This window comes from Dermacentor silvarum, chromosome 1 (assembly GCF_013339745.2).
Source record: "Dermacentor silvarum isolate Dsil-2018 chromosome 1, BIME_Dsil_1.4, whole genome shotgun sequence".
Classification (NCBI taxonomy): Eukaryota; Metazoa; Arthropoda; class Arachnida; order Ixodida; family Ixodidae; genus Dermacentor; species Dermacentor silvarum.
In genome coordinates, this window is record NC_051154.1 from 413347877 (window position 1) to 413364277 (window position 16401).

General features: G+C 48.1%; 1 protein-coding gene across 1 annotated transcript in view; it reads left to right on the plus strand.

Moving 5' to 3' along the window:
- LOC125944032 (uncharacterized) overlaps positions 1-16401 on the plus strand; it is a 155072-nt gene that overhangs the window by 83473 nt on the left and 55198 nt on the right. The window contains exons 3-4 of the mRNA XM_049663761.1: positions 2238-2380; positions 8368-8672. Of these exons, the coding sequence (XP_049519718.1) occupies positions 2238-2380; positions 8368-8672 (448 nt within the window). The remainder of the gene's footprint in view (positions 1-2237; positions 2381-8367; positions 8673-16401) is intronic.

The window sequence follows — 16401 nt, forward strand, 5'->3', positions numbered from 1 at the left end:
TGCTCAAGGAATATCTTAGAACAGAAATACCACAAGCGATTATTCGGGCTACCGGGACGATAATCATAGGAAACGGACCAAACCAACAGAAAATCACAAGAGAGGATTTCATACTGCGAATCCGAGAGGGAACAAATATCATGATCGTCTCCACACCTTCACTGGAAGTGGCGGACGTCATTCGTCGAATAACATGCATTGAGCTGCGAGACAAACGACACTCCTTCAACGTGTATGTAGCGGATCCAGAAGATAGCTACAAAGGGGTAGTGCACGGATTCCCAGCACACACCGAATGAGCTGATCTCGAGCAACACCTGCGAGTCAGGACCCAAGGAGTCAGCATCGAATGGGCCCGAATGCTAGGAAGCTCAAAACACCGCTCTCCTCACCTTCTCGGGAGGCACGTGCCCCAAATGCGTGTACTACATGGGAGCAGAGATGCGGTGTACGGAGTACAGGTCGACAATCCAAATGTGCCTGGAGTGCATGCAAGAGGGACACCGCTCGGACGTGTGTCCCAACCCCAAGAACATATGCCGTGGCTGCGGACTCGAAAATCCACCCCCAACAAGGACAGGAATGTGAAGTGCGCAGTGTGCAGGGCGGCGGGGCACGAGACGCGTCGGTGGCCGAACAAACTGATTGCCGCCAAGCGCGGGAAGACGACACGCCAGTCTCGCTCGCGGGAGCGGTCGGGACAGAACATCAAAAAGACACCGGGGCACTGGTTTGAGTCGACGGAGGAGGAGGACCTCTACGACGCCGATCGAGATCCAGATCGCCCCACGGAAGCAGAGCGATGAGCAATACCCCCTCGAGGGACCCCTCCAGCTCCAGGGCTTCGCAGCGGTCGAATTCGCCACTGCCTAAAAAACAGCAGGTGAGCTGGGCGAGGGTTGTTTCTCCCACTGCTCCAAAACAGAATGCTGGTGAAAATGATAAACGTATTCTGAAATTGGAAAAGGAAAACGCGCGACTAAGAGAACAGCTCTCAGGAGAAGAACGCAAACTAAAATCACTTGAGAAACAAATGTCAGAGTTGGAGGGCACGCCTCAATAGCACAATACAACAGCTGGATAAAGAAATAGCCTAAAGAAATAGCCAAAACAAAGGCGGCGGCAGATATACCTCGGTCTCTGCGCAGTCTCCGACAGCCGAAATCTCAAATAGCGCACAGATAACAGCAACGCAGATCCAAACAATGATCGCGAAAAACCTGAAAATATTCATGAAATGATGACGTTAGTTAACCAAAAGCTAACGGAATTTCAGCAACTATGCACAAATGACTTCGAGAAACACAAGGCATTCGCGGCGGAACAGCTTAAGGCAGTCTCGAAAGCTGTTCCCACCAAAAAACGTGCAATTGCGATAGGAGCGGGTTCGGCAAAAATTAAAATAAGCCACTGCGTAACAGAATCCGACGGCTCGGACACAGAAACGTCACGGGCTTAAAATAAGAGTGGACAACATGGCTAATCACGCTAAGAAATCCCAACGAATACAAAATTCAGAACAATTAGAGATATGGCAGTGGAACTGCCGCTCCTTCACCAGGAAGCGGCAGTGCTCCACCAGTTTATCAAAACTCCGAAATCGCTCCGGACGTGATATGTCTGCAGGAGGTCGGGGCCAAGGCCGGCCAAACTGCAGGGATACTACACTCTGAGCGATCCTCAAAATTCGAAGGTCGCCACGCTGGTGAGCAAGTCGATAAACGCTCAATTATTAACACTTCCGAAATTGAGGGAGATACTAATTCCATAGTTATCAGTGTGATGCCAAAGAAACGAAGTAAGGCACACACAATAATCACAAATCTGTACAGTCCTCCCAAAAGCAAAGGGAACGTCCTACCCCACATTCTCTCAGCAACGAAAGATTTAGCGGGCACCAGGGATAAGGCTGTGATAGTGGGTGACTTTAATGCGCCCCACATACTATAGGGATACGCGAAAACGTCGCCCAATTAAAGGGATCCTACTCGAGCGCACCGCAACGGCTTTGGGCTTACGGGCAATCAATCAAATCGGCAAACCGACGCGCACGGGTAACAGCGTCAGCAGAGACACGGCGCCCGACCGTGCCTTTACAATTAACGTCAGAGAGGTACATGGGTTTTCCTTCGACGAAAATCTGGGAAGCGATCACGATATAATCCGAATAGCACTCTCGCGCCCAACATACGGTGAACAATAGGAATCACTAGGTTAACCGACTGGCCTCGTTATAGAGCACTCCAGAGGGCGCTGGAGGAGTCGGATACCGCCCCGACCAACATCCGAGAATGGACTCAATCCCTTCAACGAGCACACGGGGACACCACCAAAGCCATTGAGCGCACAGCAGAGGTGCCGGTGATAGACCTCTCACCTGGTCAGCCTATAGGAAGAGAGGCGCAAATTGGCCAAGAGGTGGAAAAGACAACGTCTAAACAAACACCTGAGACAACGCATCGCTTCCTTGGCAGAGCAAGCCCAAGGCCACGCCAACAAGCTAGCTAAAAACGAGTGGGCGACGTTTTTGGAACCCTATCAGGAACTCTGGGAACGACCAGTACATGGCGATATTACGGAGCATGCTGGACCCGATGAGCACACGTACTGAGAATAACTAGAAGCACCAAATTATAGCAGACACTGCGAGGGTACAGACCAAGATCTAGTCGATGCTCTTCAGAACAAGTACATAGGACCCTCACCCGCGATGGGATCGTCCTACGCGACGAGACAATACGCGGGGGAGGCCAACCCTAAATTAGACGAAAGAAATAACGTACGCGGAAGTGTATGAGGCGGCACAATCCGCAGTTAAAAACTCGGCACTGGGCCCAGACTCGATCACAAATTCAATCATTCGAAACATGGATTCAGTAGCCCTAGCGAAAATAACACAGGTTTTTAATAGCGAGTGCTGGGCCAAGGGAGACTTGCCCAAGAGTGGAAATTGGCTAAAATAATCATGATCCCAAACCAAAAAGAATCCGCGATCGATACGCTTCCGGCCGGTATCGCTCACGAGCCCTGCCTGGGTAAGCTCTATGAAAGGGTGATCCATAGCAGATTGCAGCGATACCAGGAAGAGCGGAGCTGGTTCCCGGACTCCATGATAGGATTTCGCACGGGTTTATCTTGCCTGGACGGTTCCTCCTACTTAGAGACGAAATTCTAACTAATATACCATACGGCGACGAGAGATTAGTCCTATCACTAGACCTCAAAGGAGCCTTCGACAACGTCTCTCACGCCGCAATATTGGAGGAACTCGAACTCGCGGATTGTGGTGAGCGCACATATAATTACTTAAGAGCGTTTCTTTCCAACCGCGAGGCGAGCATCAGTATTGGCGAAATCACATCGGATTTATTTAAAATGCCTAACAAAAGTAACACCTCAAGGAGCGATAATATCTCCTCTGTTCTTCAACATGGCGATGTGTCGTCTCGCGCGCGATCTGGATCGGATACCCGACCTAGGTTACACGCTCTACGCGGACGACATCACCCTGTGGACGAGCAGAGGTTCACTAGGTTATAAGGAATATAGGCTCCAAAGCGCAGTATTAGCGGTAGAGAAATTTTCCAGATGAAGCGGCCTGAAGTGCGCGCCCGAAAAATCTGAGGTCATCCGGATACACGCGAAAGGCTACAAATCCAGAGGATCCATTAACATCGTAGTTGAGGGCCGATCAGTCCGAGAGGTACCCACGATGCGAGTCCTGGGTTTGTGGCTGCAGAGCCACAAACCAAATCCACAACCCACAACATAGCTCAAATGATACGTCGCGTGACGTATCGAAAAGTGGGAATGCGAGAAGACGATACCCTAAGGCTCGTACAGGCCTTAGTGGCTAGTCGAATCAAGTATGGCTTACCGTACCAAATCCTGAACAGGGAGGAGGAAAGGCAGGCCAACACAATCTGAACCACTTTCGAAGCTGCTCTGGGCCTGCCTAAATGTACTTCCACGGAGCGCATGTTAGCTTTGGGAGTGCACAATACTTTCGACGAACTGAGGCAGGCCACTCTGATGCGACAGAGGGAACGCCTCAGCTTCACAAAAACTGGTAGAGCAATATAGGCTCGACTCAATATCCCAGCATACCCCATGTATCTCACCGAACAGGCCGTACCTCTCCATTCTTCGGTGAGATCCAAAATCACAGTAGCCCCAATTTCGAAGAATATGCATCCCGAGTACAACAAAGAAAGGCTCAAAGCACGCGCACAACACATTCAATCAACATACTCTAATAACCATAGGTACAACACGTACTACACGGACGCAGCGGTGTATGCAGAGGCGCCCGGGCAGCGCTATCAAAGGAGGTGCGCACTGGCAGTGGTGAACGTTATCTGCCAGCAGCAAATAACCGCATCGGCCACGGCGGGATCCCCCACCTCGGCCGAAATATTAGCCGTGTGCGATCGCACTCGCTCATGCGGAGCGTTCGCAAAGGGACTCGTCGTTGTCACGGACTCGCAGGAGACGTGTCGCATGTTTCTTAAGGGACACGGGACTGTGGCTAGCCTCGCGATAATCCCCAAATCCTTCAACCACCGTCATAGCCTACTCTGGTGCCCGGGCCACGCGGGGGTACAGGAGAACGAAACGCTACCGCGTTAGCTCGAGGGTTTACTTACCGAGCGACGGCGTCCTCTTCTAACCCAACCCACTCGCACTATCCCTGACAAATCCTACCAATTTAAATGCCAAAGACATGCTTGCTCATCAGCGCGGAGTCCGCAGAAATACCCCGCCGCCCAAACCCACAACTTAGCGGGGAAGAGGCCGCGGATTGGCGTAAAATACAGACTGGGGTATTCCCCCATTTAAAATTGCTAAAACGCCATGTATCCCACTCGTTATAGGGCCAACTGTCCTTGGTGCGGTGGCATACCTACCCTAATTCATGTAACTTGGGAGTGCGTTAAGCACCCTCATAGACCAAATACCAGTGACACAATGGAGCAGTGGGAGGCACAGCTCACCCGCTCCGACCTGGTAAGACAAAAGTCCTTAATTAGCCAGGTCAGGCAGGCGGCAGAGGCCAGTGGGGCCCTGGATGAGAGGCTTCGACCACCCCTCCTTAAAATCGTTTCCATTCCAATAAAGTTTCTATTATTATTCACGACTGGGTCCTGAAGCTGCACTCACATCTCCGATACCAGAGACAGCTAAATATCTTTGCACATCCTCCAGCAGGTTGGCTTGTTGATTGGTCAAACAGCTTAACTATTGGCGGTACAAATAGATTTGCCTATTTACTTGCTTTATTCATTTTAACATTCACTGCAAACTTGACATCGTTTTGTCTTAGAAGCTGTGAGGATTCCCACGGCCGATGACATTGAACATTTGTCAAATATACATGTTTTTACTGCATCAGGTGCCTGACTTCTTATAGCGATGTTTAGTTGCTTTATTGCTGTTTATTTTTTGCACTAAACGCTGCGGAATATAAGCGCCAGTAGACATGATCTTTCGTGTTAAACCACTGGCTTGTCAATTCGCAAAGGGTAATGCTTTGCAGCAAGTTTGGTTTAATGCAGTATTTTTTCGTTAATTCCACTCCGGTGACTAAATTTTTTTGGTTAACTCAATCCAGACTGAAGTTCCAGCCGGCATCCATACTATGCCGGTATCCAGCTATGGACTGAAAGTTTTCCTATTTCGATCTTTAAATGGGGTTTCACCGGATAATTCAAACTTGGCTGATCAGTATGCACACAGCTGACCCCAATGATATGTCAGTTATGAATCCAATAGTGATAAGGTGCCGCGAGAGTAACGACGATAGACTTTGCCATAAACAGAGGCGTGCTAAATATTTCTTGCTGAAAATCAGGCGCACATTCGATTTCTAATTTATATAAGAGGTCTGTCATTTATATGTTAGCTTTTTACTTTGAAACCATAAAATGTGGGTGAGCGTTTGATTCAGGGACATGTTAGAATCAGACAAATAGAGCCAGGTGAATCAGGGGTGTGTTTAAAGGTTTTCTGTCTCTTGTTTTAGGTATGTCTCCACCCAAAATGAAGTTTTTTGTTTTTTTCAAAAACATGTATTTCATTTTTTGATAATTAAAAATCTGCAGACATTCAGACTTCTGGTGCAGAAAAAAATACGTCTCCATCCAGTTCTGTTCTAAAGTTACGTTTTTTATAACTGCCCGCAGACCTCCCTGAAGCAGAAACCTACATTTCGATCACAAAGACAAACCTATGGTGGCACTCAAATGCGCAGGATACCTTTAAATGAATTTGTTAAGAGCGATTTCAAAGATTAATAAAATGAAGCAAGGGTGACCGCTACCATTTTTTGTTAAATTGCAGAAACTGCCACATACGGGCACAAGACGTGGCATCGTGTTATTCACACTGCTCCCGCGTGTTGTACTGCCGTTGTTAAAGCCGTGTTTTCGTTACTTTAAATGTCCTAGATGTTAAAATCTCTATCAAAAGTATTACACCACAGTAGCTTGCCTCAGCAGGGACCGAACACGTGTGAAATATGCCAAGCGTCAGTCAACACATGACGAAAAACCAGCCTGCAAAATACAATGAGCTAAAAAGCAATGTAAAACCGAGCATGTTGAAGCTAAGGAGGGACTCAGCTATGAACCTGGTGGATTTTAGCCTCCCACAACTTTCCATTATTTATATTAAATGTTTGGAAAACGTAATTCTTGTTTATCTAGAAACTTCATTTTCAGTTGTTTGTTTATTGCGCAAAAGCTCGTAATTTTTTAATAAACCAATATTTTTCATTGAAATTTCCCATGCTTTTTTCTTAAACATTATGCAGGGCAATGAACTTAAAAATCATAATAACGTTTGAGGTTATAGGATTTCAATTGAAATGCAACCACCTGAAACTGCACAATTTTAGTTTTTTCGGTTATAACATACTTAATACTGATGACAGCGTAAAGATCATAGCTCATTGCACAGCGTACATATATGCCTACATTTCCGCCAATCCATTTTCTTTTCGTTTGGTCGGATCGGTAGTTATGACTGCTGGTGTGATGGACATATTTTGGCTAATTTTCGTAAATAAATTGTAATTAGTTTTCATTTCTTACCAAACATACTCGAAGGGTCTTTTTAAACAGCCCTTCTGAAGGCAGAGACAAAGCAATCAGTTTAAAGTCAAAATATAAAAAGATTTCCAAAAAGGTGGCAACATACCTTCAACCGATTTGCCGAATAATTGTTTCCTCCGGGTCCAATTCATTAAGTCCATTCTACAATGTTAGCCTGCCTTATTTTTGTGCGGTTTGTAACCTTGGGACCTTCTTCTGCATACGGTCTATCCCGGATATATCGAACTCTGATAAATTGAATTGCTGTCAATATCCTACAATTGTGAAATTACCTTTAAAATTCTATCCAAATGTATAGCGATCTACAACGCGTACATCAAACTCCTGTTCACCCCCAGACTCCGTATACCGAACGCCTGTGCTATGCCGCGCGCCTGCAAATACACCTCTAATAGGGACGCGATCACTTCTTGCATCGTCGGAAATATTTCGTGCCGACATATTTGAAACGCACTGTTTTGGCAGATGCTGTCAAACAAGCGACTGAATCCGTCGGCAATACATGCCATAGGGGGAAAATGAATAGAGTGCTTAAGTTTTGCTCGCTGCGAATATAGATCGCTCGTGCAAACTGCTGCCGTTCGTCATCGGCATAAGCTGATCGCCGCTCAACTTCAAGAACGCAAAAAGCCTCTCGATTAATTAAGAGAGAGAGAGAGGAACAACTTTATTTAAATAAAGATCGTGCTTGGTTACTGTGGGTGGAGCCCCGCTTCCAGGGCCCCACTGGCTATTGCGGCGCGCCGGGCCTGGTCAAGGGTCACCAATTGGCTTCCCAAGTCCAGTTCGGAGAGTCGCGCCTCCCACGACCAATTGTTTAGTGTATCGTTAAGTAGCGGCGACACGGCGTCTGCCGGACGCTGCGTGCATTGGTAAGTGATGTGTTCTAGTGTCGGGACCGAGTCGCACCATGGACATCGGTTAATTAAACATTCCGAAAAAAGCGTGGATGACATCTCCTTCGAGTTGATATATTCGGGATCGGCTGTTATTTCCCTATGAATAACTTCTGTTATTATAGCGAATAAAGACTGATTGATTTTTTGATCGATTAGTTTCATATACAATAAATGCAAATCGGACGTAGCCGACCTCACTATAAACGTAGATGCTACTGCAACGGAACAGCGTTGCCTCCTGTCACAGCTATGGTAAAAACATGGGGATTAGCATGCCTGAAAAGCTCTTCCGCTCGCTGGAGACAAAGTCAGGAACCCATCTGTCATCACATTTTGTGCACTCTTCCTGCCTGGAGACGTGCGGAAGGTGATCCTGTACACCAACCTTGCTGAGACATCCATCACCGTCGTCGACGTTGTGTACGTTGTAGACACTGGTCTTCACCGAGAGCAGCGCATCAACCCGTCCACGGGTGTGAGCCTGCTCGGTACGTTCCCTACGTCGACGGCCAGTGTCCAGCAGCGAGGAGGTCGCGCAGGTCGTGTGCGACCTGGAGAGTCGCACCACCTATTCACGCAAGATGAGTTCCTCTCCTGGGACCAGTTCAAGCACCCCGAGATACAGACCATCGACCTAACAAGGGTGGTCCTTGACTGTAAAGTAAGTGCAGCTTCACTTAATTGTTTGAAGTTAGAACAATTCATCATTAGTGTCACTGCTAAAATGACAGGGAGGTGAATTTTACTAGAAAAATATAGGATGAGAAAGTGCACATGTCGGGCACGACTAGCCTTATGTACAACTTGTGATCAAAATTCACAGGGTCTCTTATGTTATCCCTAAGGCGACGTGAAGGAGAAAGCCCAAGTGCCAATGCATTAAGACGGACGCATTACGTACAAAATCCTCTTAAGTCGCTTAATAATCTCTCTTAATTTGCTTACTCACCCTCTTAATTTGTGGAGATGGGTTTGCACTAGGCTCCCCCTTCGAGCGAGGGTCGGGAAAGGGCACGACGCTCCTCCACTCCGCAACGCACAAAGGCACTACGGCAGGGCTCGTCGACTCTCCGACACGGCGCAGAGAAGACTGCGGAGTCAGTTCGCCAACGGACACGGGTTTTTTCACCCAAGATACACCACAGTGCGGCTGTCATGGCGCTTACGGGGAAAGGCTCACCGCAAGACCGATCAAGAACGCGCGCCCGCTGCGCTAGGGCTAACCGGGTAGCGGTCCACCAAGCGCGATAATGAGGAGTCGCGAGAGCAAAGGTCCCACGTAACCACCTCTTTTCGGGCTTGTGAGCATCTGCCGCGGCGAGGAAGCGCTCAGCGGAAGAGAGCTCGGTTGGAGAGGGCGCCCGCGGGCCGCCACTCGTGAGACCAATCAGGGCGCGTCCCGGTGACGTGCTCGCGCGCGGCAACTCAATCCCGGGTAGGGTAAAAAAATGTTTGCTCAGGAAATTAGCTCCGGCGCGCAAGCCGTGTCCGCCATGTTGCCGTTACAACGGCGGTTTCCGGAGATCGAGCTAAGCGCTAAATGCGAGCTGGGGCATGAGGGGTGGGAACAGGGGCGGATCTAGGTTTTTTCTGAGGGGGGGGGGGGTCAGCTTCTGTCAATGATGATGATGATAGTAGCCTTTCTTATTTATCAAAATTCACCGTTTCTGCTCACGATAAACCCGCGTTTTATACGTCTAGAGCAACACCTGTAGCCCACCATGGTGGCTCAGTCAGCTCAGGCGTTGCGCTGCTGAGCACGATATCGTGGGATCGAATCCCGGCCGCGGCGGCCGCATTTCGATGGAGGCACATGATGATGATGATATGTGGTTTTTTGTGGCGCAAGGGCCAGGTATGGCCAAAGAGCGCCATGACTGATAATGCTGTGTTAAGCGCTGATTGACTAGTTGCGATGATAGGATGTAACATGGCTGTAAAGTGGCCTAAAATCAATCGCTATCGTAGAAGCGTAAAACGATATATAGTATAAAATTATGACAGTGATATGTGGAGTGGTCTATGGGTACAGTACAAATGACAAGTGATCATGAGGCTAAAATGCAAGAATATGGAGACAGCACGGAAGCCTCCTTAAGGCCTTTGAGCCCAAAGGCTGGGAGGCAGGTGCTTTCTTTATTGCAGCTACCGCAGCAGAAAACCTCTGTTAGGAGGCCGTGCTACGGATTTCCTGGGGCTATAACATGAAAACTGTGTACATTTTTTTAAAAATTCGAACAATGATTGATATTTAAAGAGAGGTTCTATACCTAAGATCATTTGAGGGTGAAGTGGAATTTGCTGTCGCTGTGGTAATGGAAAATGTTTTTTCCTATTAGCATTTAAATCAGCGCATTGCAGCAGGACGTGAAGCACGGTAAGTGGCTCACCACATTCATCACACGTGGGTGGATCACCACCGGACAAGAGGTAAGCGTGTGTACTGTATGTGTGTCCTATCCTAAGTCTGCAAAGTGTTACTTCTGTGCGGCGGTTCTTTGATACCGGCGGCCAGTTGCCAAGATACGGCTTGATAACGTGTAGTTTATTTTCCGTTTCTCTATCCCACAACCGCTGCCAGTAAGCCCCGAGCTTTTTCTTTAGGGCGGGCTTGAGGTCCATTACAGGGACAGTCGTGGAAGTGTTGGCAACGTTCGCGTGGACGGATGTGGCTAGCTGGTCGGCCAATACGTTTCCTTCAATCTCTCGGTGCCCCGGCACCCAGCATACCACGTTATGTTGCTTGGACGCATAAGTGGTGCAGAGTACTGAGTAAAGGGATAGAATTACAGGATTTTTATATTTTTTGACAGTTTTTAAAGCGTTTACGACGCTCAAAGAGTGTGTATATTACTGCCTTTGGGATATTAAATTCTTTAATGTGTTTAACGGCGACCAATATCGCGTGGGCCTCTGCTGTGAAAATACTTGTGTTGGGGTGCAGAACACCGGCATCCGAAAATGATGGACCGACCGCTGCGTAAGACACACCGGAATTACACTTCGATGCATCTGTAAAAAATTCAGGAGAGGAGTATTTGTGCTGCAGTTCAAGGAAGTACATTCGGATATGCGCGACAGGTGCGCGCTTTGTAATAGCTACGAAAGATGTGTCACAGTGTATAAGTTCCCACTGCCACCGCGGGGGCCGTATAGCAGGGGGCATAAGGTGGTATTCAAACAGTGGAACCCTTGTTTCTTCAGCTATGTCTCTAACACGCAGTGAGAAAGGCTGTGCCACTCTGGGCCGGTTGCGAAATAGTTGAGAACTGGACAAATCATGTATGGTGGAATACGCGGGCTGCTAACTGTTTGCGTTCACTCTCAGAAAATACATGAAAGACGAATATGTTCTCTGCAGATGAAGTGACCACTCATCCGATTCAACGTAAAGGCTTTCCACTGGGCTTGTTCTAAAGGCGCCTGTGGAGAGGCGAATGCCTAAGTGGTGGACAGGGTCCAGCATCTTCAGAGCAGTTGGAGTAGCCGACTGGTAAATTATGGCTCCATAATCTAGTCGTGTGCGTACGAGGCTTTGATACAAGTTCATAAGACATTTTCTATCACTAGCCCAGGTTGTGCATGACAGCACCTTTAGGATATTCATTGTTTTCATACATTTGTTTTTAAGATACTTTATGTGCTGTACAAAGGTTAATTTTGCGTCTAAAATTATGCCCAAAAATTTATATTCCCTGTTTACAGGCTGACGCTCACCATGCAACACAATTTCAGGATCAGGGTGCAGGCCTCTTTTTCTAGAGAAAACTACACAGGTGCTTTTTTGTGGGTTCAGTCTGAACCCGTTCTCATCAGCCCATTTGGAGACCTTGTTGAGACCAAGCTGGACCTGTCGCTCACAGATTGCGAGAGAACTTGATTGAAATCTTATCTGCACATCATCAACATATGTTGAATAGAAGATGTTACGTGGTATGTATAGATGAAGAGAATTCATTTTTACTATAAAGAGCGTGCAGCTGAGCACCCCGCCCTGCGGCACTCCAGTTTCCTGTACAAATTTCCGTGACAACACATTGCCCACTCGAACACGGAATGCGCGATTAGACAGATAACTCTCGATAACATTGAACATATTACCGCGTATACCTAAGTGTGAGAGGTCTCTCAATATTCCAAACTGCCACGTAGTATCATAGGCTTTCTCCATATCAAGGAATACAGATAAGAAAAACTGCTTATGAACAAAAGCTTCACGGATACGTGCCTCGATACGTATGAGGTGGTCACTGGTGGATCGGCCCTCCCGAAAACCGCACTGGTATGGGTCGAGCAATTTGTTTGATTCGAGGAAGTGTAGTTAGCGACAGTTAATCATTTTTTCAAATACTTTGCAGAGGCAGCTTGTTAACGCTATAGGTCTGTAACTTGATACAGAGGAAGGATCCTTTCCGTGCTTCAGAATTGGAATTATAATAGCCTCCTTCCAAACAGAGGGGATCTCGCCGGAAAACCATATAACGTTGTAAAGGGAAAGGAGGGTTTTTTGTGTTTCGAAGGGTAGTTGTTTCAGCATATCATATATTATGCGGTCTGAACCTGGGGCCGATGTATTACAACAGTTCAGTGCTGCCTGCAGTTCTGCTATGCAGAATGGTTTGTTGTACGCCTCACTTCCCGCACATTTTCTTTCTAACTTTTGTTGCTCTATTCGTGTTTTGTACTTTCGAAAGGTTTCGGAGTAGTGTGAGGAGCTCGATATCTGTTCAAAATGCGCACCAAGAAAGTTAGCTTGATCTTCCAGGCTTTCTCCGTGGCTATTTACTAAAGGCAAGGAATACGTTTGTTGCCCGTTAACTTTCTTCACTCTATTCCAGACTTTTCTCTCATCTGTGTACGAGTTTATGCTTGATATAAATTTTGACCAACTCTCTCGTCTTGCTTGTCGGCGCGTTCTCCTTGCCTGGGATTTGACATGCTTAAAGTTTTCCAGGTTTTCTGCTGTTGGAGAATCGCGAAGCAGCGCCCACGCTTTGTTCTGGTTCCTCCGTGCTTGCCTACATGCATCGTTCCACCAGGGAACACGCCGCTTGGAGCCGATGCCGCTCGCTTGAGTAATACATTTGCAGGCGGCATCAAGTATAAAAGCTGTAAAATATGTAACCGCATCATCTATGGTTAGACCGGACATCTCAGTCCACGTTATATGAGTAAGAGCTCGGTACCGTTCCCAATCGGCTGAGTCAACCTTCCACCGAGGGACCTGCGGGGGGAGTTGATCTTGTTTCGGCGTACTCAGGATTATTGGGAAGTGGTCACTCCCATACGGGTTATTAAACACATTCCATTTAAAATAGGGTAAAAGCGTCGGCGATAAAATGCTAAGATCTATGGCAGAGTAAGACTTGTTAGCCAGGTTAAAATACGTGGGCTCCTTCGTATTCAAGAGACATGCTCCAGAGGAAAAAAGCAGCTGTTCTATAACGCGACCTCGCGCATCACAGCGTGAATCGCCCCACAAACTACTGTGTGCATTAAAATCACCAAGTATCAGATATGGCTCTGGGAGCTCATCTATTAATGATTCTAGGTCACGTCTGTGAAGCTGATAATGTGGTGGTATATACAATGAGCAGATGGTAATGAGCTTATTTAAAAGAACGGCTCGAACGGCCACTGCCTCAAGGGCCGTTTGGAGCTTCAAATGCTGACACGCTACACTTCTATCAGCAAATGATGGCTACACCAGCAGATGATGCGACAGCATCCTCGCGGTCTTTCCGGAAAGTCATGTATTGTCGGAAGTTGGTGTGTTTGGAAGTTAGATGTGTTTCTTGCACACACAGCACTTTAGGATTAAACTTACAGAGAATTTCTTGGACGTCATCTAGGTTTCTTAATAGTCCTCTAATATTCCACTGTATGATGTTGTCCATGTCGGGAAAAAAATGTGCTGTGTGTCTCAAAAGGGAGGAGAGTGACTTACTTTACAGAGCCTTTGTTAGGCCCTGTAATTGGTGTTTTGTCTTTTTTGGAGCGGTCAAGGGAACCTCGCCGCTCCTTCGGCGCTACTAGCGCCGTTTGGCTTGGACTGGTGTCCATAGCCTCTTGCGAGGCACTGGACACCCGCTCCAGAGAGCGATGTGTGCGTCGCGTAGACTTCATCTCGAGCGACGAAGTCTTCGTCCCCACCGGACCGGAGGTCGACAGGACCCCTGAGGCCTCTGTGGTGCCCTGGCTGCTGCCGGAGCTTGTAGAGGCCACTGGTGTGGACACTTTGAGAGATTGCAGGGCAGCGTTGGCTGCTCCCACCTTAGGGGCGGGTGGCGTTAGCCTCGGCACGCTAGGCGTGGTCCGGGCTGCTGCCATAGGCCGTTGCGGTGCCGCCCCCGTTGCACCACTTCGGCGAAAGATGTTTTGAGCAAGAATAACGAGGAGATACGTTGTCGTGCTTCACGAAATGTTATGTTCTCCTTCACTTTTACAGTAATTATTTCTTTTTCTTTCTTCCAGGCTGGACAAGCTCTGGAGTATGCAGGGTGACTGCCGTCGCAGTTTGGACAATGTACCTCGTCATTATTGCAATCGTCAGAAGAGTGACCGGTTGTGCCGCACTTTGCGCACATAAGCTGCCCTCGGCAGCTCTGAGATGCGTGACCAAATCTTTGACATTTGAAGCAACGTCGTGGGTTCGGAATGTAAGGTCGAACATGAAGTTTTACGTAGCCGGTTTCAAGAGTCTCGGGTAAGGTAGTGGAACTGAAAGTGAGTATTAAATGCTTTGTTCGGATTTCGTTGTCATTTCGTCTGATTGTGATGCGCTGCACATAGATTACCCCTTGGTCCTTCCATCCATCCAAGAGTTCTTCTTCATTCAATGTCATCAAGTCTTCGTCTGATACTACGCCTTTGACTGTGTTCATAGTTCGATGTGCGCTTACAGAAACAGGGATGTTACCAAAGGCTACGAGGTGTGCGAGTCTGTTGTATTGTTCTTTGTCTTTTATTTCTAGGAGCAGATCTCCACTTGCCATCTTTGTTACCTTATAACCAGCTCCAATGGTCTCTTTCAGGCACTTGGCCACAAGAAATGGCGAAATTGCTCTAGCTTTTGTTGATGATTGTTCACAGTGAAGGACGTGGAATTTCGGGAAACTTTCTTTGTTTTTGGGCAAGAATAGCGAGGTTGCATCGGTGCGTACCCTTTTCGAGGCACGATCGGTTGAGAAAGGGTTTGGCGATCCCATGGAAAGAAATTACTTATTCGGCAACGGCGTCTGCCACCCACCACGGAGCCCAACAAGGGGACGTGGCAGAACATGAAAACAAGTCTGCACAGCGCCAGCAGTATGCCGTTACTATAACCCAATATGGTATACCCAAGGTAGGACAGCCACACCAGGTTAACCCTTGCCGCCAGGAAAAGTCGAAGTGAATGGAAAAAATGAGAGGACAGGACAGATTAAAAGTGGAAGGGAAAGACGAAGATGAGGGTAGAGAGAGATAGGAAAAGACGACTACCGGTTTCCCTCGGGCGGGTCAGTCCGGGGGTGCCGTCTACGTGAAGCAGAGGCCAAAGGGGTGTGTTGCCTCCGCCGGGCGGCCGGCCTTAAAGTTCCAAACTCCCAGCATCGGCTAAACCCCCAGGATCCCCTTTTCCCCGGACACGGCTAAGCCACGCACGGTTAGGCGCGGGAGGGTCCAACCCTCATGTGCTCGGGTCCGTGGTGTCGCAACACACCAAACGCCTGCTTATGCAGACGCCCCTGCGGGGGAGAAAAAAAAGGACATACGCGCTCAACAACCCCCGTCCACCCCTAGTGCTGGCTTCATCACGTTGTCGCCCACTCACTTCCCCCTCCTACCGTACACGTGCGAGAAGATGGCGCGCGTCAAACGCTGACTTAGCGGCTACGGTGTTGCACTGCTGAGCACGAGTTCGCGGGATCAAATCCCTGCCGCGGCGGCCGCATTTCGATGGGGGCGAAATGCAAAAACGCCCGTGTTTGCATGTAATTCCTGTTGCAATAAAATGTGAGTGGTTGCTGTGGTTATGTGCAGTCTCAGAATGGGGACCATCCCGAAAGTAGTGCACTCTAAAAATGTGCGCCATTCCCGTGGTTATGTGGAGCCTCAAAATAGGGGCTCTAAGGTAAGGCAGTCTAAAAATGTGGCCCAATCGCGAATGTTGCGCAGTCTAGCAATGTGGGCCATTCCCGTGTGTATGCTTAGTGCAAAAATATGAGCCGATCCCGAAGATACTGCAGTAACACAAACTTAAGCAGTCCGAGGCTCCTCCTACTCCGCTCTTTCGTGGGGTGACGCTATAGAGTGCTGTTCGCAGTTACTCCGCCACATTCCCATCTAGTTCAAGAATACATTGTCTTTCATGTACATCAACTGCGGATTTAATCCCCTTGCCACTCTTT